The sequence below is a fragment of the Penicillium psychrofluorescens genome (genome assembly GCF_964197705.1).
Source record: "Penicillium psychrofluorescens genome assembly, chromosome: 2".
In the NCBI taxonomy this organism is placed as follows: domain Eukaryota; kingdom Fungi; phylum Ascomycota; class Eurotiomycetes; order Eurotiales; family Aspergillaceae; genus Penicillium; species Penicillium psychrofluorescens.
In genome coordinates this window covers 827,304-850,160 of record NC_133440.1, presented here as the reverse complement: position 1 = coordinate 850,160, position 22,857 = coordinate 827,304, and the positions used below count along the sequence as shown (strand labels likewise).

Genomic DNA, 22,857 nt, shown 5'->3' with positions numbered 1-22,857 from the left:
CAGTCTCCCTCATTTGCTCTGGTTGAGAATAAAAGATTGCTTCATCAGATACACTGCAAAACCAGGTCGATAATAGCAAAGAAGACATCTCGGTCTGCATCCGCTGTGACAAGTCCGAGGCCAAGAACAAGCAAGCGTTTTTCATCAGGTGTCTTGGTGGCAATGGCACTTGCAATTTGGCGAGCGTACAATTGGCCAACGGTGTCATGCCCGGGAGCATGGCCACCCAATAATGAAGTTGCCGTCAAATTACTCAGAGGCAAAAGGCCGTCACCGTCAACCTCGGATATGGTGTGCATGCCATCAGTCCCCGGGTTTCGATTCTCAAGGGGCACATGCAGCTGAATCGTCATTAGTGGAAGTCGTATGCCATGGTATATCCGGGACTCACCCAGTGCGCCAACCGGCCTTTTTGCGAGATGGTAATCATGATCTTATCGCTGAAGCCCATGAGCATGACATCGGTCTGGATCCCATTGACAATCCCCGCCACCTGCTTGGTGGATACAGGAAAAGGGAGCTGTAGAGACTCTTGCAGCTGGTTGATGTCGAATGCCTCGGCCATGGTCAATTGATGGTTGTTAAAATAAGTTGCGTGTGTCGCGGGCCTTGTTTGTTTGAAGCTCCCCACGGCGGTACGGCAGGCGATAGCGGCCTTGGGGTCAAAATGACTAAGCCCGTAGTCAAGATTTCAATGTTCACCGCTCTCAAGCCCGCCTTCGGCACAATCAATTTTTTGGTCTCGCGAAAGAAGCAGCGAGACTCACAACCTTCAGTTGATATTTCAGACTGAATATCTGGGGGTCGACAAGATGCCCAAATTTACTCCGCGTCAGCGGAAACAGAAGCACCGTCAAAGGGAGCAAACGGCACCCGTGGATACCAATGTCGCCGAGATCCAGCCCATTTCCAAAGATGAAAAAGAAGCGAAAAGGCAAAAACTTCGAGAAGAGCTGGGGCAGCAACATTCCAATGTGTCTTCAAAAAAGAAGAAGCGTCTGGACAAGTATATCGTATGTGAGACAGCTGCTTTTGCATCAAGAGAAGATCTCTAACACCCGGTGCAGGACAACAAACTCAAGAAAGAAGAGAACCTCGAGCTTCTGAAGAAGCTAGCCCAGGCGCAAGTCGACACCTCGTCTTTGAAAAGCTCAAGGGAGTTGGGAACGCGCAAGACACCAGCAGGGGAATACTCATCCATGGCACCCATTACCACTCCCACCGAACCCTCCGCCTTCGATTTGTCCGGAGATGAGTCCGACGAGGGAGACCGGAGGCTCAAGATCTCCAATCCTGTGACCGACCCCGAGCCGTTACCGGTACCACAAGCATCTATGGGAAGTGGTTTGAAACGTCCGCTTGAGGTTGGGCCCGATGGCTTTCCGGTCATCAAGAAGCGAAAACGTGCCGCAAAGCCGACTCCTGCGCCGGTAGCAGAGGAGGTTGCATGGGAAGGATTTGAGTCAGATGATGAGGAAGTAAGCGGCGGTGAAAATGATGCTGAAAAGGATTCGGAGGACGAAGATTCCGAGGGTTTCTCGGAGCAAACATCAGACGCCGAATCCGATGAAGACGAGGACTCTGAAGACAATGATGAAGAGGACGAACCGGCTTCAAAGCTCAAGGTTCGTCAATCGGCCTTCAAGTCCTGGGCCGTTCAGCAAATCAACGACGCAATCGGCTTCCAGCCAACGACCGGACCTGTGGTGATTGAACAAAATCAAGCATTTGCAGCTCCCGAGAAGGAAGCCAGAAACACAGTCTACGAGGAAGAACCCCTACCCCAAGAACTACAGGTGACCAAAGGAGATCCCAACCGCAAAGCGTTTAGTGTTCCGGTCAACCGCTCGGAAGAGATCCAAACTGCTCGCCTTGGACTGCCAGTCGTGGGTGAAGAACAGAAAATTATGGAAGCAATCCACAACAACTCCACTGTGGTCATCTGGGGAGCCACAGGTAGCGGAAAGACGACCCAACTACCGCAGTTCCTATTCGAGGCCGGCTACGGTAACCCCGACAGCCCTAACCCAGGTCTGATTGGTGTGACGCAGCCTCGCCGAGTTGCGGCTGTGAGTATGGCGAACCGTGTGTCTCAGGAATTGGGACAGTACTCCGACAAAGTCTCGTATCAGATTAGGTTCGAGACGACTGTGTCGAATAAAACAGCCATCAAATTTATGACGGACGGTATTCTGCTACGAGAGATTGCGGATGACTTTTCTCTGCGCAAGTACTCTGTCATCATCATTGATGAGGCACATGAGCGGAGTGTGAACACAGACATTCTCATCGGAATGGTCAGTCGCATTGTGGACCTGCGCAAATCGATGAGTGAAGAGAATCCGTCAGTCAAACCGCTCAAAGTCGTCATCATGTCTGCCACACTGCGCATCTCCGACTTCACACACAATACGAGCCTCTTCCGGCAAGGCCCGCCTCCTTTGGTCCAAGCAGAAGGGCGGCAGTATCCAGTTACGGTTCATTTCGCCCGACGCACGCATCGCGATTACGTCGAGGAAGCCTTCAACAAGGTTTCGAGAGGACATCGTAAACTGCCACCGGGTGGGATGCTTGTGTTCTTGACTGGGCAGAACGAGATCCGGCAACTCTCGAAGCGGCTGAAGCAAGCATTCAAGCCGACACAGCGGGGAGACACCACTCAGGCAAAAGTACAGCTTTCAGCCAATGATGCGCCTTTGGAAGCGGAGGATTTGGAGCTGGGAGGCACGGAGATGTCTCCAGCGGATCACGAAGATGATGATAGTGACATGGAGATCACCGGCCTCGATGACCCCGAGGAAGAGGATGACGGTTTTGATCTGGGTGAAGATGCCATGGATTCCTCAACAAAGGTCCACGTCCTACCTCTATACTCCCAACTACCCACCAAAGAGCAGATGAAAGTCTTCGAGCCCCCGCCAGAGAACTCACGGCTGATTATCCTCGCCACCAACGTTGCTGAGACCTCTCTCACGATCCCTGGTATCAAGTACGTCTTTGATTGCGGCCGAGCCAAGGAAAAACAATTCGATTTGTTCACTGGTGTCCAAAGCTTTCAGATCGGCTGGATCAGCAAAGCCAGTGCAAGTCAGCGAGCTGGACGAGCCGGACGAACTGGGCCTGGCCACTGCTATCGGATGTACTCCTCAGCGGTCTACGAGGGTGACTTCGCCGAATACACAGACCCAGAGATCTTGCGCACGCCCATTGAAGGTGTCGTCCTCCAGATGAAGAGCATGGGTCTCCACAGCGTGATCAACTTCCCGTTCCCCACGCCCCCGAGTCGGCACGGTCTCGCCAAGGCAGAGAAACTACTACAGAACCTCGGCGCTCTTTCTGGCGATGGCCGAGTGACGCAGATCGGTCGCCGTCTATCGACGTATCCGCTCTCCCCGCGGTTCGGCAAGATGCTCTATATCGGCCACCAGCATGGCTGCATGCCCTATGTCATCGCTTTGGTGTCTGCCCTTGCTGTGGGTGATCTTTTTGTCACAGAGAACCAGTTCAATCCGACTGCCTCACCGGCCAAGAAGAAGAATGACGATGATGATTCGGATGACGAGAGAAAAAAGGTCTACACCAACGCAGACCGTCTCGAAGACACAGAGCGCGAGCAGCGCACCAAAGACTTCGCACGGGTCCAACGTCTTTTCAGCAAACACGACGACACCTCCGACGCACTGAGATATCTCTCTGCAATCTGCGCCTACGCCTACGCAGCCGATGGAGACGCCTTTAGCGAAAAGATGTTCCTGCGCGCCAAAGCCTTCAAAGAAGCAACCCAGCTGCGCCGACAGCTGACAGATATCGTGCGCTCAAACAGCCCAGGCCTGGTGGGCGACTACACGGCCCGACTGCCAGAGCCATCGTTGAAACAGCTCAAGGCCCTCAAACAAATCATCACAGCAGGCTTTATCGACCAAGTCGCCATTCGCGCAGACCTGGCTCCCATTCCGCCGGAGATACCGCGCACTCCGCGACGCGCCATTGATGTGCCCTACCTGACACTCTTCCGCTCTCGTAGCGACGGCTCAGCACAAGATGATGTCCTCTCGCGCGCTGTCTTCGTACATCCTTCTTCCTTGCTGGCCAAGCTGTCTCCCAAGGAAATGCCCCAGTACCTCGTCTACTCGCATCTCCAACAATCATCTGCCCACAATATCGGTAGTGAGCAGCAACCCAAGATTAGAATGTTCCCCCTAGTCGCGCCGAGCGGCCTCCAGCTCTCTGCTATTGCGCACGATACTCCGCTTATCGAGTACGGCAAGCCCATCGGCAAGACCGAACTCATAGATGGCATTCCGCCGCGCCGCTCGTGTTGGGTTGTTCCGGCTTTGGTGGGTGACGCGGGTAGTACAGGCTGGCCCTTGCCTGCGAAGAAGGTGGTTCAGAAGAAAGACCCGAAGGAGGGGTGGGTCATTGAGAAGTTTATAGCATAGATTTCCGTCTAATGAGATCATGAAGTTGTTCATTTGCATCATTCATTACCTAGTGTCCTAGTGATGGATATTTTAAGTCAAGGCAAATAATTTTCGATGAGTATGCAAGACATGCACCAATGCGCCTAGGTAGTAATCATCCCAAACTCCTTCAACCAAACCAAACAAGAGCATACCCCATCTAATCCCTCCTCCGACCCCTATCCTCATACGGCCGACGCCCACCACTAAGCTCCCCAGTCTCCCGATCCTCCCGAATGCCCAACGCCTTGCGCAACCGCTCACTCTCCTCGATCTTCGCCTCCGCCAGCTCATGCACCTGATACGACTTAAGCTGTCGTCGATCCTTAGGCAGAAGTGACCTTTTGTCTCGTCGAGCACCTCCGGCCTCTTCGTCCGCGAGCTCCTTAATCAGGCGCTGCCGTAGCGCCTCGCACCGCTCATCAATCTCTTCGTCGGATAACACCTTCTCTCCCTCGTCAGCATCATCTTCACCCTCCTCCTCCGCCCCCTTCCCTTTCCCCTTAGACGTAGACTTCAATTTCGCCTGCTTCTCCTCAATCCGCTCATTCTCCTCTTCCAATCTCTCTCGCTCCTCCATCACCTTCACCTCGATCGCGCGCCGCCGGTCATGCTCGAGGATCTGCTTATCCGGCATACGTTGCTTGAATGGTTTCTCGACGGCGTTGTTCGCGCCTGACACGGGTGGGTAGGGCGCGCCGTAACCGCGGTTGCGTGGCTTCATGAGCGCGAAATTGCGTTGCACGTAGCCGGATGTACCGCTGCCGCGCGGGGTAGAGAGACCGACGTTCTCGGCCATTTTTGAAGGCAAAAGGTAGATGTTATAAAGATGGTTATGAGTGTGTAACTGAGGTGGGGTGGAAAGGTTTGCCTCTGCTGTGTCGGTGCTATGGTTTCTCGTTCGATTTCAGAGAGCTGTGTACGGCGGAAATGAAGTGGTGATATCAAAGAGACGTGGGGTTTTCGTGGCTTCGATAATACAATCAAGGAATGAAGAGATGCTTTCAGATTCGTTGACCAAGTGAGTCCTGTCTCCGGCGATGTAGTTGCGAGAAGTTCATCGTCGCAAAGCTCCAGAGATCTTATCTGGTCACATGATATAAATCACGTGATATGGGCCCTATACTGCTTCACCCGCTGTTTTAATGATGCTATTGACTCAGGGCGGTTGATTTTATGGTCAATTCAGGATGTGTGTCGAAATTGCAAGCAGCTCAAATTGCATATATTAATACATCAGGACCCCAGCAAGTACATGGAACAAACGACTGACAGGGAGGCACTGCTTGACACAGGAGCAGCAGCCCAGTGAGGTAGTAGGTATAAGCAACAGATTTCAATTGAAGTAGGTCACTGTATAACAAAAAACAAGAAAAAAGAGGCAGCAAAACAAAACCCATGATGCAATTCCCATATAACAATGCTCAGCAACGTTTCTCTTTTGAACAAGTGGCCGGCGCAAAGAAAAAAGAAAGAACAAGAACAAGAATAAGAAACAAAGTAGCGTCTCCCATATTTCCGAATCCGAATTTCCTCTCAAGTCATAAAAATAGAGCCATGTTTCCTTTTTGATTTCACACTCCCATTTCCCACATACCCAGCTCCTGCAAAACACACAAAAAGACACACAGAAGACGCCGAATTCATAGACACACAGGTAAAACTCTCAAACCGGGGGCAGCGACAAGCATTGACAATCGAATATTTGGCCCGAGGACACAAGGGGGAAAAGATACCACAATCGTAGAAAATAAACAGTCGAAACACAGAAGGGGTAAACAAGGTCAACGAATCCGAGAAGAGAGTGAAAAATCAAATATCGAAGCCCTATTCTTGCGCCATCAAGCCATGGTAAGTGGGGGAAAGAAAGAGGAAACACATAGACGTTGTTGGTAATCATATATCCCCCCGGGATCCCCTGTATGTATACGCCCAGATTAGATAAGAGAGAACAAGAATGGCTCAACTCAAATAATGATTAGAAGGATTATGTGGGCAAGCAAGTAAAGTGTGCAACGAATTAGTGGGCACTGGTGATGTCCACGGGGACGGAAACACCGGTGTTGTCCGTCTCCGGGCCCGAGACCGGGGTCACAGTGCTCTTAGCAAGCCCCTTCGACTCAAGAGAGCCGTCAACGGTGCTCTGGTTGTCGGTCGGGGGAGGTGTGGGCGGCGCAGCCCCAACAAAGGCGCGAGGCTGCTCCATGGTCGGAATCAAGCGCTTAGAGGGCTGAGGTGAGGACTTGTGCGAGTTGGGAGGAGTGGTGGAGGTGGTGTGAGCCAGAGGGCCTGTCACAGGAGAGTTCGGGTCGAAAATGAGCTTCTCAATTGCAACAATCTGTTTTCCATAGCTGAATTTCTTCAACTGGCTCAGCATTGGCTTGATTTGGTCAATCAGAGCCTCGCGCTCGGTGTCCTTGAGCTGACCCAGAACTTTCTCTGTAGATAATGTCAGAATTAAACAAGGTTCAGTAGGAGGTCGACTTACGGATGACATAGTTGCCATACTGATCTCGCATCAGACCGAGCAGGGGGCTCTCACCCCGCTCGTTGGGAGAAGTCAGGGTGGAGATGATGTTGTGGCGCTGTTCTGCGGTGCCAAACTCGATACTCTTCTCGACCACATTGCTGGCAAATTTGTGCTTGGAATAAGCCAGAAGCTGTGACATGACGATTTGGATCATGCGATCGCGATCTTTTTCGTCACCGTTTTCAATCACATGTTGAATCACGTAGTTGCCGAACTGGTCGGGGATCAGGTTGGCCGTGCAAGCGTGAAGCTCGGCGAGAATAGACTCCCGGTCAACTTCCTCGCAGTGTTCGAGCATGCGTTGGATGACTCGGCATCCGTACGGGTGCGCAGCAAGTCTGTTTACCTGACCTCGGAAGGCATTGATGATAAACTGCACGTATTGCGAGGGAACTCGTTCAATAGCTTTCTGAATGACATGGTTGCCATTCTGGTCCCGAACACATTTGAGGACGTGGTTCTCCAGCTCCTTGACCATGCCAGCTTGCTGGTCAGTGAGAATGTGCTCCAGTGCCTGATGTCAAGTCAGTAACTTTCTTCCCACAAAAACCTAAGCAACACATACCTTTTGAACCACACGGCACCCGTACATCTGTGTCGACAGAGCAAGAACATGGCCTCGCATCTGGTTCGCCAGAATCTTCTTCTGGGTCTGGTTGCCATGTTCAAACAGTTTTTGCACAACGTAATTGCCGAAGACATCCGTCATCAGTTGCAAGCAGTTGGGCTGAATTTCACGGAAGACTTGCTCCTTCTCATCACTGTTAGCAGTCTCCAGCTTTTGCTGGATAAACCGCGAGCCATGTTGATCACCACTGAACTCGACCACATGGTTGTAGATGTCCTTCAACTCATATCGCTTGTTTCCTTTGCTGTTCGCCCGGAACTCTTCCAGGAGCGGGCTGCGAACAACTTGGTTGGGATCATGGTCGCGATGGCCTCGAGAGACTAGGGCAGTGGCTCCAAGTTGACCGAGATGGGTGACGGGGTAGAATCCGGAAAGAGCATTCAGACGAGCGGACTGGTAGCCAGAATAGTCGTAGGAAGGAGAAAATTGTCCCCGCTGGAGGGAGCCGGAAGGGCCTTGCACTAGATCCTGTTCCTGGAAATTCCGGAGTCTCCGCTCGAAAGCGGCGGCCTGGGTGTCGGAGAGACGGCCGCCATTGTTTCGATACTGCACCGATGATGCATCAGCGCCGGCGTACAGGGGACTATCCATGCGAGTATAGTCCGACGGGGAGATGGAGCCAGTGTCTGCGGCACGGGACCGAGCCTGATAGGCAAGATGCAGGTCTGATGTGCCTTCTGCGCCATACCCAGCGAGTGTCTGGTAGCCGACATCGTCGGCCTGGTACTTGACCCGAGGGTAAGACCCATCAAAGGATGCGTGAGGGACGTATGGAGGTCGCTGAACTGATTGCTGCGAGCCATACCCGGCCTCGTTCAGTTGCAGCTTATTGAAACCAGCGCTCAGGTCGACACTGCCGTAACGGTTGTCCAGACTGTGGTTATCGGAGTAGAATGAGGGGTGAGCAGAGTGGGTAGGGCGTTGTGGCGCATATGAGGCAGAGTTGTGAGGCATGTGGGAAAGTCCACTGCGACCTTGGGGCGGGGAAACCGTGTCCGACATGCCAGGGGCCATGGATGACATTCCCATCGGAGAGGCCATATCATCCGCGCGTGCACTATCCAGAGTAAATCCAGACTTCACCGGGAAGGTAGCCCCCACCGGACTGTTGCCCAGACCACTCGAGTTCATCTGCCGTCGACCCTCGCCGTTGCGAAGACTAGGGAACCCACCAAATGACATGTTATCTGCCGAAGGGGAGATTCCCTCTGATGCCGTGTTGAGATATGGCCGGTGGCTCGCAGTACCAGCACCGCTGCTGATTCCCGACGTGCGAGGCATTGTAAAGTATGAGGGGTCACCCGCCTCATTGAGGACGGCTGCGCTCCGGTCATTGCCGCGAGTCTGAATGGGCGAAGTGGCCATGCCGCCTCTGTTCTGGCCCATCGACAATGACGAGTTGACGGTACTCCAGGGCATGTTCGGACGTCCTGTCCAGCCATCTGATTCAGATGAGGATAGCAACGAACCCGAACCGGACTTGCCCTCGAAAGCAGCCTCGCCGATGTGTTGATCTACCAAACGGTCAGCATTCCTCCAAGTCTGTAATCCCGATAGCGACATACCATCCCCGAACCCACCTCCGAGGTTGCCGTCGCCCCAAATGTTGCTGTTCCAGTTGGACTTGCCAGTCCCGAAACCCTTTCCTACACTGTTGTTCTGAGATCCACGCATGCGGTCACTGTTCATCCCGGATGAACCCATGTTGGAACCCCGGCTCGATCGTACCTGTGAACCGACGGTTAACCTTGTCTTCCCTGTTTCTTCCCAATCCAAACTCACGTTATGTACGCTGGTTGCATTAGCGGCCATGGTAGAAGCCATCCCAGGAAAAAACAGCCGATCAACAAATGAAGAAGCAGGTATGTACTCGAGCGGCGAGCGAATATTTGCAAGGAGGAGTGCGAGTAGGATGGGATGGCAATCTGTTTGTACTAAATCTCGACGCCGATACGACCGACCGAAGATTTGTCGGCCTGTATTTGCAACGGGCACCAGGCACCAGAAACGGCGTACAAGAAGAAATATAAGACTAGAGGTCGCAGCGATCCTTGTTAGCAATGTCGTCCATCCAGGCGCAGCGACAGGCATACAGGGTATCCAGGGCATCGAGGGGAGTAACTCACCAAAGGAGGAGCGAGAAGGGGGACGGTGGAAGCAGAGACGGAGAAAGAAGAGGTTGTTTTGTTCTTTTCCTTTTTGCTCAGCAGCCACAAGCCCGAAACATGTACAGAGTTGACAGGAACGCAAAGAAGGGAGCCGAAAGGGAGGGAGCCTCGCAAGCTCAGACGGGTTGAGAAATGCTGATGGGCAGCGAGATGGCTGGGGGAAGAAGAGCACAGCAGTGGAAGATGCAAGGCGACCGGAATTGACACGATCTAAACTGCCCTTCGTTTGCCAGTGCAGCAAGTGTGGCGGTTGATAGCCGGGAAGTCAGAATTGAGAAGGCTTGTCGCGACGTTACTCTGCGCCGGGCATGCTCCAGGAATCTCCCAAGCTGCCGATCGTCCTCATGTGCCTTATGTGGGAGAGGCGATCGCCGAGAATGGAAATCAGGACAGGTCCCTGGGTGATTGGCGGTAGGCAAGGGGGTGGTGCGAGTGAGTGTGTCGGCGGGGACGATGGGGATAGTCGAGTCGAATAGCGTGAGCGGAGATTCGATGGAGGAGGAATGCCGCACACCGAGGAGAATCCGAGGGCGAGCGAACGGAGGGGGGGAAGAAAGGGCAAGGTTCAGTGGGTCGATGGATGGGAATGTGGGCGAGAGACAAAGCACGGCATTAATGTAGCCCAGCTGTCACACAGGAGCATGACACGCCCGACGACAGGGAGTTGGGAGTTTGGGTAGCTAGGTTGGTCGAAGGGAGTCGGGGGAAGAAGAGGAAAGCGGAAGAAGAAAAACGAGAGGGGGAAGAAGAAAGGGAAGAGGAGTCGCACGAAAGAGCGGAAAAAGAAAAGCTGAAGGTCGTCGAGATGATAGATAAGGCGAGAAGAAAAATGATGCGGCGAGTCCCAAAGAAGTTTGGAGATCTGCCGTTACGGTTTGGTACGGTAATCCGCCAGCGATCATTGGGCGGGTACTTCCCCCATTACGCGTTTCCTGACCAGCTACGAAGTACCCCCACGGTCACATACGGTCACCGTCGATCTTACGATCTCTCCCCAGCCAGTGGCTCCCGGCGCTTCTTTTTAGCCTGGCCCCATCTCTTTCTTTGTTCAAGCTTCAATTGACGGACAGGACCGGACAGCAAACTACCTGACCGAAAAAGAACCACCGGTGGTCCTAGTACGGTAGGGGCATCATGGACAAATGCAGTAACTCCCCCTCAATGTTCCGTGGGCAGCCATACCCAGGCGGGCCATCCTGCGGGATCGAGGTGCAAAGCTGAAGTCATTCACACCAAACCACCTTCGGCCAAAAGTTCCTAGCGATCCACTCTGGGGGCCTCCTGGCATGTTCGACAGCAACCACGGGAAGACCCGACGCAGGGTCAGCGCATACCATGGGCAGTGCTGGGCTCACCGAGCACTAAACATACTGGCAGCAGGACACCATCTACAGAGAAGCATTATTGATTGCCTGTCCTGTGTGTATATACATATGGGGGAGACCGATTGCCCGATCGATCAGGGCCCACTTCGCCCTACTCCTCCGAGTAAGGCTCCCCAGGGAAGGGACGCAACTAGCGATAAATAAGCCCCCAGGGCAGCAAACTGCGGGAACTTTACCAGAACGATCCCAGGGAAAGCGGGTCGCCCGGGAGGCGGCGGCTGCGAGGGTTGTCCTGCCCGGTTGAGGACGGAACATTCTTCTTCTCCAGCCAAGCGCCCGCCACTTTTGTAACGTACGGGGGCCGCAGACTGAAAAGCGCCGCCCAGGCAAGACCTCAATCAATCATGGTTTCTTGGGCAACTTCATGGGATTATGTGCATTCGTACATGATACTATCGAGATTGTCGCAGACACACAAGGGGGTGCTTGTCTCAAGTAGCTGCAGATGGTCCCAACGGCCACGCCGATAGAACCACAATAGAACCTGCCAGATGTAAATAATCGACCCGGCCAGCCCCCTTGCATTTCTCTCACTAATACTACTGACCCTTGGGTCCCTCTGGCGAGAGAGTCCGCAAATCCGGACCATGAATCAGGGACCATTTGTACCGTTGTCCGTGATTATTCCAAAAGAAACCGAGACACCAAGGTCCAAAAAAAAAGTCATACAAGGCGCAGGCGAACAGGGATCTAGGCGTCCGCGATCCTTGCACCGGGGTTGCACAGGGTAGGTGTCAGTTGCCATCACTCGCAGAAAATTCTGCCGTCTTCCCCGGATCTGCTTTAGTGTTGGGCTGGCTGAAACAGGCGGACGTGTGACGAGTACTTGCCTCCACTAGGTAATCGTGATGTGTGTATATTTTCACTGAGCAGTTGGCGGTGACCAATTGTAATTGAGGCTTGTTCTTGGGCCGATTCGGGATTCCTTGGTTGGTGGGGCAGGGTTTACAATGGCCTTGAGAGTCGAGTCGATGTGGACACTCACGGTAGAATATTAAGGGTGTTAAGGTTATTGAATCGAGTGTGATTATAAGGCCTATAGTGGTCAGTGTCGGTTTTGTTATGGGTTCAACAAGTTGATAGCTCAGATCCGGGTTTGTATATATATCTGGACCCACTGCTCAGTTCTTCCCACCCACATCAGAATCTGCTATGTCCAAGAGAATTTAAGCGGGAGGAAACTGAACATCCACTATGTCCCGTTTGCTATGCCTTTAGCAGATGATACTCATCCAATGACCACCATTTTGGACCAGACGGGTACGAGCATGCGCCCAACATGTCCTCACCGGGAACATGTGGTTCGTGGCAGCAGTTCGTCAGAGGGAGAGAGACGAACGAACTGCAGTAGTTGACTATGCGCTGGTTACACTACGCGACACGATTGGCAGGGCTGACAGGATGTGGAATCCTAAGCGCTTCCAGGTATCAGTCACTTGAACCTCTCCGTTGCATCCTCCTGGACCTGTCAGCAAGCCCGAACACACAGACGCGAATCCTTTGAGCCCGGCCGTGGGCTCGGTTCGACGGGAGTGGGTGTCAACCTGCTCATCTCGTCGATAGAGGGCTATCTCATCCTAGAGAGGTCTCATATGATTCTCCCCAATGGCCACTGCCTACAAAAGATCCGCCAAGCCGGTGTATCCGAGGCATCACACTCAGGGGAAGCCAAAAACGGTTCCGTGGGGCGGGCCAGACCATCACCCACTCACAGCGTTGCCAGGCCAAAAATCCAGGCACCTCCGACGTCCGATTGGCCCCCAACGCGCCCACCAACAGCACCGTCAACAAACCCCTAAGCCCACTCCAGCCTAGTTCACTAGTCTAGCCCTGCCTCGCCCTCGCTCTCCCCTTTCTCCCCTTCCTCTCTCATTCTCCATCTCACTCCTCCATTCTTTCTTTCCCTTCACACCTCCACCCCTCTCCCCCCCTCTATCCCTCCCTTCAACGCACGAGTCAGCTTCACTCTTTCAGCTGCTCTGCAATCCACTCTTTCTCTTCGTCGAGTCGCTCATTCTTCCTCGATTCCATTCTTTCTCCATCTGCGTCCAGATCTGGCCTATTCATTCCAGTCGCGTCTTCGATCGATCTATCTTTATTTTGGGTTATCTCAAATGATCTAAGCAACTCTTCGTGGAATCTGTTTTCGACGATCAACAACCTCGTGTCGCCAACATCGACAAACGACCGACCTCCCAACCCGGAGTTCGACACAACACACGCTCACTCTTCGACCCGCAATCGACAACAAATATGTTCTTTTCTCAGCTCACGCGTCGTGCCGACAGTGGCAATGGCGGACTCTCTACGCCCACAGTCGACCTCCTGATCGCCCTACTGGTTCTCATCCTGATTGCCCTCGCCCTGGTCGGCGGCCTTCTCGTGCTGCGCCGCAAGCGCAATGCCCGCAAGGACCAATCGGTCCTCCCCATCCACAACGGACAGTGTACCCAATCCCACCACTCGCGTCGGTTAACGATAACGGCCTCCCGGACCGACTCTGTCCTGGTGTACGACGAGAAGCGTAACCTGATGGAGAACTCGGACAGCCCGCCACCTAGCCCCGTGCCTGAAATCCGCATCACCTTCCCAGAAGAGGAAGATGAGTCCGGCAAGCGCAAGTCCGGCCGCATGGTCGTCGTTCGCATCAGCGACGCCGGCAGTGTGGGCCTGGAACCGTGCCACGAGGAGCTACCGCCATATCAAACCACCGATACGGGCCGCTTCCACTCCTTGGATATTGAACGGATGGGTGGGTTGAAAGAGAAAGAGGATGTGCGATATGCCTAGAGGGCCTACTACCAGCGAAACCATTTGCAACCTCAGTGGTCCTCGACAAGCCCCGATCTATCTTTTTCGCACCCTTTTTCAACGACAACCCAAAAGCATGACCAGCATCCAGGCGAATGTCACTGGTTCTTTCCTTCACTATACTTATTGTCCCCAAACCCACCTACCTGCGCGGCCTGCACATAGGCAGAGTAACCCCTTGGAGTCGCCCTCATCCCTGGAAGTCCTTGAGACGACGGGTCTCGTGCAACTCATGGCGCTTCTTCTCCCACTACTGGATACCAGCTGAAGCTGGATTGTGAATAGCGAGGGCCTGCCAATTGATTATCTTTTTGTCCGAGCGTGTCATTTTATCATGGCGTTTTTGAATTCTTTCCTCGGTGCTCATCTCCAACCCTGTCATGTTCCTAGGGTCTGGAAGTATATGCACATGGGCTTTCCTCTCCTTTTCTTTTTATCTTCTCTTCGACCAGCCTCTTAATGGGGTGCACCTTTTCAAATCTTTCCCTTACTTTCTGGTGCCCCTCTACTTCTTCTTCTTACCCTTCTTGTGTGCCCCTTGGTACTGGCAGCTGGATAATGTATGTACTTAGTCCTCCTATTTTGAGTCCGCCCTCTGAGGCAGATCTGCAATCTATTGCGCGTTCTACCAAATTTCTTCCATCAGTTGTAGTGAAGTAAGAAGGACTGTTGACCGTAGTTGAAATGTTGTTGTGTGCTCTTCGCCTCGGCCAATCACCGCCCATTTCCTCAAACCCGCCCGTTCCGCGACGTCACCCACTTTTTTCTTTCTTGACCTTCAACAGCTCTTTTTCTTCTTTTTTTTGATTGCTCCCACTCTTCCTTTCACCTCCAGCAGTACCTACCGCTATGTACCTTTTCTAGTGCCCTACGTGTACGAAAGCTGGTCAACAGAAAGAGCTCAGAAGGGGGCAGCTGCGTGACCCGTGTCCGGCGCGGCCAGCTTTCACTTAAAGCTCATTCACTCCTTTCGCGTTCCCTCTCGGTTGAGTCTGGCCAATTGAACACGTTCACCGCGTGCTTACCGTCGGGTAACCCCTCGCACCTCAGTCCAACATCCACCGTGTCCCAAACCCTTTTCAGCATCGGAGTAGGGGCCCCGACACCTGCCCTGGAGAACGACCACGCATTCCGGGGACCACATATATAATACAAGAGAAAATGGTTCAATCACAAACCCCAAGGTCGGTGAGGGAGGACTTGAATCCCAATAGTTCGAGCATCTCTAGCCCTCCCTCTGGATCAAAAGGACCCCAGGGCAAAGTGCCGGCCGAGACGACACGGCAGCTGGAGCAGGACTTCAAGAGAAAGCACCTCGGTGTGCTAGGTGTGCTGGTGTGGATACTGTGGGTTTTATTATCTATCTTTTGGTCTGGTCCGAATTGAAATGCTGATCAAAGGTATTTGGCAAACAGGGTTGTGCATCTTGCAGGCATCTGGTTCTTCAAGAAGGGGTTTCTCCTTACTCGCATGGTCTTGGAAGACAAATCATCATGCGATGTGCTCCCCCTGGACGATTCGGCCTCGCTGAGCCAGACCCGTGATGGTTGTTGGCACGACAAGTCCTTCGACAAGGCTGTTGTCATCATCATAGATGCCCTGCGCTATGACTTTACCGTGCCTTTCGCCCCGAAGGACGAAAGTGAATCCGTCCATCTGTTTCATAATAACATCCCCGTTCTCTATGAAACTTCAGTGAACAATCCTGCGAATGCGTTTCTCTTGCCTTTCATTGCAGACCCGCCGACTACGACCCTGCAACGACTCAAGGGATTGACCACGGGCACTTTGCCCACATTCCTCGATGCCGGCTCCAACTTTGCTGGAAGTGCCATTGACGAAGACAACTTGGTTGCCCAGCTACGCAACGCTGGAAAGAACCTGGTCCAGCTTGGTGACGATACCTGGCACTCTTTGTTCCCTGGTTACTTCGATGCAAACCTCACCCATGCCTACGACTCGTTCAATGTCTGGGATTTGCACACTGTCGACAATGGAGTCACAGAGCATCTCTTCCCGCTTCTTCGTCCAGAAAACAGGACAAAATGGGATGTTATCTTTGGCCATTACCTCGGCGTCGATCATGCGGGCCACCGTTACGGTCCAAACCACGCCGCAATGGCTGCAAAGCTGCAGGAAATGGACCGCGTTATTCGCGATATCATTGCTGCACTGGACGATAAGACTCTTCTGGTGGTTATGGGCGACCACGGCATGGATATCAAGGGCGACCACGGAGGCGAGTCAGATGATGAAGTCGAGGCCGCTTTATGGATGTACTCCAAGAAGGGCATATTTGGACGTACGACAAAGGACACTTTGCTACCGCCCAAGCATGCTCGCGAACGTTTCGTGCCGCAGATTGACCTCGTTCCGACGCTGTCGCTGCTTCTTGGAATGCCGATCCCGTTCAACAACATCGGGTCTCCCATTGAGGAAGCATTCGCAGGATCCAAAGGGAATGACTTTGCGAACTTGTTGGCAGTTAACCGGTTGACCGCGGCTCAAATTAAGAGGTATCAGCACCAGTATGTGATTGCTCGGGGTGCGGGTGAGGATGCCGAGTCCATGGCTTTGTGGGCTGCCGCGGAAGCCGAGTGGAAGATAGCCTCGAAGTCTAAAACTGCGGCCGTGCGTTCCAGCTATGATTTATACCGGAGGTATCAGCGGCATACGCTGGAAATTTGTCGTGGATTGTGGGCCCGATTTGATGTGCCTAGCATGATCCAAGGCATTGCGATTTCGTTTGTTGGGATCGCTCTCCTTGTGTTCTATGCCCGAGGCTTGAAAGGAGACCGAACGGAACTCACCCCTCGCCTTCTTGCATTTGTAGGCGTGGGATCTGGCGTGGGTGCTGTGGCTGGCGCTGCTTCGGCTTTGTTGGCGCTCACGGAGATGCCCACTGTTGAAGCATCTGCCCTGCTGGGAACGATTGGAAGTCTTCTAGGTGCCTCACTCGCAATCTTCAAGGAATCCTCGAACCTGTCCTTGCCTCTTCCGAATGGCATGTGGGGATGGCTCGCCGTCTTCTTCACTGTTTCTCAATCGATAGGGTTCGCTTCCAACTCGTACACGATCTGGGAAGATGATATCCTGCTGTTCTTCCTCACCACCTTTGGCGTATGTGCCGGCATTTCATCCATGCGGCAGAAGGCGACTACAGGCCGGGTCCTGGGCGTGTATCACTCGATCCTGTTCATCATTCTGGGCCGGCTAGCTTCGTTCTCTCGCCTCTGTCGTGAGGAGCAGATGCCATTCTGTGTCTCGACCTACTACTCGTCCGCAACGTCCTCCATCTCCGCACCCTGGCAACTTGCAATTCCATTTACGGTGACTCTGTTCCTCCCCGGGGTCGTGCGGTCCTTCTATGCCGGATCCAAGTCGTACGAAGGTGCTGCTACACTGTGGATTGGCTTTGCGTTCCGTCTGGGTCTCCTGGTCACCTCAATGTTTTGGATACTCGAAGCTGCCGACGACGGCGAGTGGCTCCCCCTGCGCAAAGATACCTTGAAAACCGTTCGGGTATTCCTAGCACAGCTCGTGCTTGCTCTGGCCTTTGGAGCCGGCACAGGCGCGTACCTTTACACCAAGCCCTGTGTCAGCATCAGCGTGAGCAAACCCCAAGATGACCCCAATGCTCCTCCTGCGCCTATCATCGCCGGCCAGCAACAACAACCCCGAACAACCCTCACAATCCTTGGCTTCGGCAATGTATACGGCACACGCTTTTTCTTCCTGGTGATCAACTTTGCACTCGCCATCATTCTTATGCAAAAGCCAATGGGCCAGGGTGCCATTGCCCTCCTCGTCTGGCAGATTCTGTCCCTGCTGGAAATTCTCGACACCAACGCCCTTACCCTGACCAACTCAGCCATCGGCCCCGTCGTCCTAGGCCTGCTGGGATCCTTCTACTTCTTTAAAACCGGCCATCAGGCCGTCCTCTCCAGCATACAGTGGGAAACAGCATTCATCCCTCTCTCCACTATCAAGTATCCCTGGTCGCCACTTGTGGTTATCCTCAACACCTTCGGCGCCCAGATCCTGGTCGCCATCGCTGTTCCACTGACCGTGCTTTGGAAACGGCCCCTCCAGACGCACGATCGCGTCTCACAGCCATCATCCCCATCAGCCAAATTAATCAACCCAGCGACAAAGATGCTCTCGGACGTTGTGCAGGCTGCTACTTCCCACATCCTCTACCTAGCAACTATCAATCTCGCTACCACCATGTGGGCGGGCCACCTCCGCCGCCATCTCATGCTCTACCGCATCTTCTGCCCCCGTTTCATGATGGGTGCGGGTGTTTTGGCCGTTGTGGATGTCGTTATCATCTTGTTCGCTATCGCTGGTGTGCGGTGGAGCACTCTGAGCGTCGGCGAGATTTTTGGGTGGTGAGAGGTCTGGACTCTCAGTCGCTCTACCAAAGACCACATCTCTGTACAATGTGTCTTCGTTGTTTGGTGTTATTTCCTGGCTAGATAAATTGAATCTAGATAATCCTTGAGCAACTTTTTATATATTAGGACTACGAGAACGTGTTTCGAATTCATGATTTAAAAACGTCGCATGAGAGGATCTCGGGTCATGAAGATGGATGGCATTTGGTAATTCTTTTTCTTGGTGTATGTAGCTATGCACCTGTATGTACTGGATTTTAGGCCATGGGTGCGACTTTCACAATCGAGTGGCGCCAGTTCTACGAATGCTTAGAATCTTGCCCACTACATGATCCCGCCGAAAAGTATTGTAGGAATGATGAATTTCTACGGTGTAGAATTGTTATTATCATCCGTGGCTCTCCAATCTAAGCTCACGGAGTTGACGTAGCTTCCCCGAGTCGAAGGACCTGGGAAGCATAGAGAGTCCTCATTTCTCGCGACAGGTGTATAATTTGCAGAACATTGCCGATTCTCCGCTCTGGCTTAGAGCTGATTATGGGGAATGTATGCCAAAGAAAGACGCCAGCCAGGCTTACCCCGACGGATCAGTCGATAAACTTGCGGGGGGTCATTCCGCGTCGGGGGCTCCAGAGCAACTCCGAAAAACGTAGAATATGCTTCCGGGTTCATGCCGAGGACTTTGTTTTTTTGTTGCCCGTGATCAAAGTGGTGATGAACTTTGGCTGTTTGACATCTATTCCGACCTAGTGTATTTAAAGTCCACGCTTATAGATCATGGTCTGTTCATTTGACCTGTGGTTTCGAACATCAAACGAGACCATCAAGCGATTTCCTTCCTGATCTTAGAGGACGGCTACTGGCGTGACCATCTTGCCATCAGCTGGGGTCTTTGATCCTAACATTCTTCGTGGCCTTGCTTCCCGAACAGCGATTATCACAGGAGGTGCAGGCGGAATCGGCGCAGCCACCGCAAAGATCTTTAATCAACTGGGTGCCAATGTTGTCCTAGCAGACATCCCTATCTTCGAGGACAAGGCCAACGAAATCATCGCGTCCCTTCCTTACCCCTCACAGGCTCTTTTTGTCCCTGTGGATATCTTGAACTGGGATCAAATGAAGACTCTGTTCAAACGCACCGTTCAGACCTTTGGGATGGTCCATATTGTCGTGGCTAATGCTGGCACTATGGAATCATCGGAGGTTCTGAACTTAGAAGACGTGGATAGTGATGGAGATCTACGGGAGTCTAACGAAGCCTTCAAAGTTATTGATGTGAATTTGAAAGGAACACTTAATAGTATGTCTATATAATCATACTCATACTGGATGCTGACTGTAATCCTAGCTCTGCGGCTTGCCATGCCCTGTATGAAATCGTCTTCCAGAGTCGATGGTATACCACCGTCTATAATACTACAACTTCAGGTTATATGGGAGGAACTGGCGTTTCAGCATATTTTTCCTCGAAACATGGAGTTATTGGGCTGTTACGCGGTTCCCAGCAAGCTGCACAAAGATACGGCATTTCTGTCAAAGGAATTGCTCCATTTTTCACACCGACACGAATGACAGCTGGCTTTGCAGAAAGGTGGCACGAAGCTGGTCTTGAAGGGAACACACCGGAGATGGTAGGGAATGTGATCGCTCAGTCTGCCATAGATGACACAAAGAGTGGAAGCTGTATCTTAGTACGTCACTCCTTCATTGGGCTTATTATTCTCTGACTAATAGAACGCAGATTGCAGGAAGATTTTTGAGAGAACTGGAATTTACAAGAACAGACATTATGAGCCAGTGGCTGGGACAGGACATGGTTGATTTCATGCGCAAGGCGTTCCAATTTATGACAAGCATGGGCTGGTATCAACTGCCACAAATTAGCAACTAAATAGTCATTGTCAACAAAAAGCAACTATCTCAATCAATTAATCAATAGTTCATTTGCCCGATGATTGGTCAATTCATTATCTGGCACAAATGTCACAATATATAACGCAATTCTAGCGCTTTAAAAGTAGTTCCTAGCGCTCCTTCATCTCCCTATAATATTTTTATCGAAGTTAGCGAACCGTCTTGAGGGTTTAGTTTTGTGCAAATTTGACCTGAATATCCCAAACCATTGGATGACGACTATGAATGCCCGACTCACGCTGTCCAAAGCGTGGCTAGTCCGTCGCCTCAACTCCACAGCCGCGGACCGAGACATTGAACGTTTATCTTTCCTAAGGCGACAGGCCTTCCTATTTGGCCTAAGAAGCAACCACTAGCATCGACACCGTATGCCCATTGAGCCCTCAGACCCAATGCTTGTACTAATTATGGGTTCATCTCGCTTCCACACGTGCATATGTGCCTAAAGAATTGTGTCTGACTGGAAATTCGGTGTGAGATTATTCTGTCACTTATTCATGTTATGGTTCAAGCGCCGACAAATTGTTTGGTTCAGTCTTCATTTTCCTTCATAATTCAACAAAGCAAACAACGTAAAAACATAACACATTCACTTATCGCTTGCCAATCTTAAAGGACGAAAATGGAGAATATATGTTAATAGGATAAACAAACTGCACCAAAATCTAAAACAAGCGGATCGACAATGTGGCAATAGCAGCGAGAACTATTTCAGAGCCAGTCATGACAACATAGTAGAATGATGTATATATTACCGGCATTTTATGTGATGGGTGATAAGCCCAGTGCTACTATGCCTCAGACATAAACACCGGTCACATGCTCTGACGCCCGCAGTGCCGTCACACGCTGGAGCTTGGCCCTATCACCGTAACTGGTTGCTTCCCTTCATACTTAGCAATCTCTCCCGCGATTGAAAGGTCCAACTTCCACTCGAGATGATGCTCATTCTTAATATTATATGTCGTGAATGTTGGGTATATCTCCGCCCCTTTACAGCTCATAGGTGTCTGTATTCCTAGGGCAATGCCTAGATCGATGGGCGGAGATGCGTTATCCTGAGGCACAAAGAGTGTATCCACGCTCGGGGGTACATCTGCTTTAACTCCTGATGGCGTCGGACTAGCGTTATATGCTTCTTTATGAACCTGCTTCCGAGTATAATCGGCCAAGATGAGCGAAGACGTATCCTTCAATTCGTCCGGTCTCAACCGCTTGGAAGTATAGTGCGTTGTCGATAATAGGGTCAAGGTAAACTGCTTGACTACAATCATTTGCGGCTTTTTCCGTAGGATCTCACTTGTATCCTCCCACATTGTTTTCACTTGCAGCCGCAGAGGAATAGTACTAGGGTTTCCAATCTGCAGTATAGTGGCAAAATCCAACTGGAGAGAAAACGAGTAGCCCGGAATTTGGGATGAACCGAGCATCTTCTTTATTCTTTGGCCGACGGGAATTTTAGAGTCCACGCCTAGGACTAAGCGTTGTGAGACTATTCTCTGCCGAAACTCAGAATGATGCTTTGTGTCGAAGTCGGTGATTGGATTTGGCGACGAGATCGGCCGTACACACAGTGGTTGAGTGGCTTGGTTCCCTTGCTTGCCGCTATTTTTCTTGCCGCTGCCAAGTAACGTCGCCTCTAGGTGATACTCGACATACCCTTCGACAACTCTGCCGACAGAGTGGGCTCTCACGTAAAAGGTCGGAGGAAGCCCTTGCGACGAGGCGTCACTAAGAGTCAAATAACTTCTTTCATCCTCGTTATTCCTCTTTAGAGACGCTAGGTCAGGATGCTTAGGGAGTGCAATAGCAAAGGGCCACCTGTCATTCTCAGAGCTATTAGGCGGAATGTGGATAGGGCCCTGGTGGATCTTGTGAAATTCGCTAGAGCCCCCGAAAAAGTTGAAGCAACTGCGATATTCCCTATGTGTCATACCACTGTTAAAACGAATCTTGACCTTAGTCCTCCCGTAGAGACGAATGAGAATAGAGGCATCCGGGTCCACAAAGGGGGACTTTCGGATAACATGGCCACGGATTGTCTCGCCGCCTCTGAAGGTAGTTCCTTTATCCAGAACTATCGTGAGCTCTGGGCTTCTTTGCAAGGTAGCTTGAGGCATGTTGGATTTGAGTCACGAGCTCTAAATGAGAGCCCGACAATTGGTAGAGTAGTGAAAATGATTTGAATGTAGTATTCCTTGCCTCTTTTCAGTCTGTGATCTAACGCGAAACGAATTTTTGGTGAGCTGAGATTCTTCTGCATTTAGTAAAGGAGACTAACAGGGTGTCTATTATAGCACTAGAGCTACAGACCTTTGTTCTGAGATGGCACTCGAACACAACGTGTTATTAGCTATCAATCAAAGACGATAAATGAATGAAAGAGAAGACTTCAGACCCTTTCGTGTCTGGTCGTCTACCAGAGCGATTTGTGTCGTCATCAAATCACCGGCTCCAAACTTGAAACAGCACCCAGAGTCTTTCTGCCGGGGTTTAGTCATTGAATCCTTCGTTTCAGCTGCTCTGGGGGCCAACCCCCGGTTTTCAGTAATTATTAACTATGA

General features: G+C 51.9%; 8 protein-coding genes across 8 annotated transcripts; 4 read left to right on the top strand and 4 right to left on the bottom strand.

Annotated features, from left to right (window-relative positions):
* Positions 1 to 44: 44 nt before the first annotated feature.
* Positions 45 to 565, bottom strand: PFLUO_LOCUS2523 (uncharacterized protein; the record flags this gene model as incomplete). The annotated part of the gene is made up of 2 exons (XM_073779673.1): positions 45 to 341; positions 392 to 565. The coding sequence occupies 2 exons, from the start codon at positions 563 to 565 to the stop codon at positions 45 to 47; spliced, it is 471 nt and encodes a 156-aa protein (XP_073636604.1).
* A 247-nt stretch (positions 566 to 812) lies between these two features.
* PFLUO_LOCUS2522 (putative ATP-dependent RNA helicase DHR1) lies at positions 813 to 4,439 on the top strand (the record flags this gene model as incomplete). The annotated part of the gene is made up of 2 exons (XM_073779672.1): positions 813 to 1,013; positions 1,068 to 4,439. The coding sequence occupies 2 exons, from the start codon at positions 813 to 815 to the stop codon at positions 4,437 to 4,439; spliced, it is 3,573 nt and encodes a 1,190-aa protein (XP_073636603.1).
* Positions 4,440 to 4,620: 181 nt separating this feature from the next.
* Positions 4,621 to 5,259, bottom strand: PFLUO_LOCUS2521 (RNA-splicing factor; the record flags this gene model as incomplete). The annotated part of the gene is made up of 1 exon (XM_073779671.1): positions 4,621 to 5,259. The coding sequence occupies one exon, from the start codon at positions 5,257 to 5,259 to the stop codon at positions 4,621 to 4,623; it is 639 nt and encodes a 212-aa protein (XP_073636602.1).
* A 1,221-nt stretch (positions 5,260 to 6,480) lies between these two features.
* Positions 6,481 to 9,322, bottom strand: PFLUO_LOCUS2520 (mRNA binding protein puf3; the record flags this gene model as incomplete). Its single annotated transcript, XM_073779670.1, has 4 exons — positions 6,481 to 6,899; positions 6,949 to 7,504; positions 7,556 to 9,132; positions 9,184 to 9,322. 4 exons carry the CDS (start codon positions 9,320 to 9,322, stop codon positions 6,481 to 6,483), a joined length of 2,691 nt encoding a protein of 896 aa, XP_073636601.1.
* A 4,102-nt stretch (positions 9,323 to 13,424) lies between these two features.
* Positions 13,425 to 13,961, top strand: PFLUO_LOCUS2519 (uncharacterized protein; the record flags this gene model as incomplete). Its single annotated transcript, XM_073779669.1, has 1 exon — positions 13,425 to 13,961. The coding sequence occupies one exon, from the start codon at positions 13,425 to 13,427 to the stop codon at positions 13,959 to 13,961; it is 537 nt and encodes a 178-aa protein (XP_073636600.1).
* A 1,182-nt stretch (positions 13,962 to 15,143) lies between these two features.
* PFLUO_LOCUS2518 (mannose-ethanolamine phosphotransferase gpi13) lies at positions 15,144 to 18,377 on the top strand (the record flags this gene model as incomplete). Its single annotated transcript, XM_073779668.1, has 2 exons — positions 15,144 to 15,328; positions 15,398 to 18,377. The coding sequence occupies 2 exons, from the start codon at positions 15,144 to 15,146 to the stop codon at positions 18,375 to 18,377; spliced, it is 3,165 nt and encodes a 1,054-aa protein (XP_073636599.1).
* Positions 18,378 to 19,156: 779 nt separating this feature from the next.
* Positions 19,157 to 20,270, top strand: PFLUO_LOCUS2517 (uncharacterized protein; the record flags this gene model as incomplete). Its single annotated transcript, XM_073779665.1, has 5 exons — positions 19,157 to 19,159; positions 19,229 to 19,679; positions 19,728 to 19,748; positions 19,808 to 20,070; positions 20,121 to 20,270. 5 exons carry the CDS (start codon positions 19,157 to 19,159, stop codon positions 20,268 to 20,270), a joined length of 888 nt encoding a protein of 295 aa, XP_073636598.1.
* Positions 20,271 to 21,135: 865 nt separating this feature from the next.
* PFLUO_LOCUS2516 (uncharacterized protein) lies at positions 21,136 to 22,413 on the bottom strand (the record flags this gene model as incomplete). The annotated part of the gene is made up of 1 exon (XM_073779664.1): positions 21,136 to 22,413. The coding sequence occupies one exon, from the start codon at positions 22,411 to 22,413 to the stop codon at positions 21,136 to 21,138; it is 1,278 nt and encodes a 425-aa protein (XP_073636597.1).
* Positions 22,414 to 22,857: the final 444 nt, after the last annotated feature.